Source organism: Octopus bimaculoides, chromosome 10, assembly GCF_001194135.2.
Source record: "Octopus bimaculoides isolate UCB-OBI-ISO-001 chromosome 10, ASM119413v2, whole genome shotgun sequence".
NCBI lineage: Eukaryota > Metazoa > Mollusca > Cephalopoda > Octopoda > Octopodidae > Octopus > Octopus bimaculoides.
In genome coordinates this window covers 2,159,592-2,160,689 of record NC_068990.1, presented here as the reverse complement: position 1 = coordinate 2,160,689, position 1,098 = coordinate 2,159,592, and the positions used below count along the sequence as shown (strand labels likewise).

The 1,098-nt window shown below is 31.5% G+C and overlaps 1 protein-coding gene across 1 annotated transcript in view; it reads right to left on the bottom strand.

Moving 5' to 3' along the window:
• Positions 1–1,098, bottom strand: part of LOC106867322 (cilia- and flagella-associated protein 65) — a 720,747-nt gene that overhangs the window by 72,902 nt on the left and 646,747 nt on the right. The window contains exon 31 of the mRNA XM_052971190.1: positions 325–492. Within this exon, the coding sequence (XP_052827150.1) occupies positions 325–492 (168 nt within the window). The remainder of the gene's footprint in view (positions 1–324; positions 493–1,098) is intronic.

The window sequence follows — 1,098 nt, the reverse complement described above, 5'->3', positions numbered from 1 at the left end:
ATATATATATATATATATATACTTACACAGAGAAATATATGCATACGCTTACACGCATAGGTGAGTGTGTAACAAAACGATATACGTTGATAATGATAAATTCCTACTTGGTGAAACTATTAATTAATGCTATTTCTCAAAGCGCTTATATTTAATTTTATAATTAATACTTACACGAATAGTTTAACACAAGTACTGTATATCGCAAAAAATAATATTTGTGAATATGCGAAATCACCACCCTAAATCCAAGACTATTTTCTTTCTGAATAAGAAGACATTGCAAAGGTAGCCTTTCAAAAATATCAATGAAAATTATCATACCTTAAAATATCAATGAGGATCCGACACGTTATTTCTTTTTCTACTTTCAGACACTTCTTGGTATTGTCATGGTCTTTCGTTAATATATGGTGTTTCAAATTTCGTTTCTTGGCTTTTACATTCTTCGAATTAACTCTCGTTGGCGTCGTTGAGGAAATGTAATGGGTTCTTAGAGAGAAGAGAGATAAACAGAAGTAAATACAAAATACATATTAATAAGTCACATTGAGGGAGCTTTATTCAATACAAAATCATAAACTTATCGACCGTTTAGAACCTACCATTGTTACTAAAAGTAGGCAAAAGGCACGAGGAAAAGAGAAAAGATAGAAGAACCCAGGTGTTCGAAAATAATATTTCAACTTAATTACAGTCTATTTTAATTTCAACTTTGCCTCTCACATTTCAGAGTGCAATAAAATGGAGTACTGGTATCGTTGGAACATTCACCATCCCCCAAATTTCAGCTTTTATGCTTATGTTAGAAATGATTCTAAATTATAGGGTGAGAATGTACCACCACTTGAGTAGAAGAATGACCTTCCAGGAAGCAGCAACGATGTCTCTTTCTTCTTTCCGTAACTATTCAGCACGTTTTTCTTTATAATTTTTACAACCAATTGGTGGAGAAATAACATTTAGTGTAACATTTTGTACGGTATTAAGGAAATTATAGTATACTCAACCCTGTAATTAGTTGCATATATGTATGTGTGTGTATGTGCGTATGTATGTATGTTTGTGTGTGTGTGTGTGTGTTTATATTATATATAT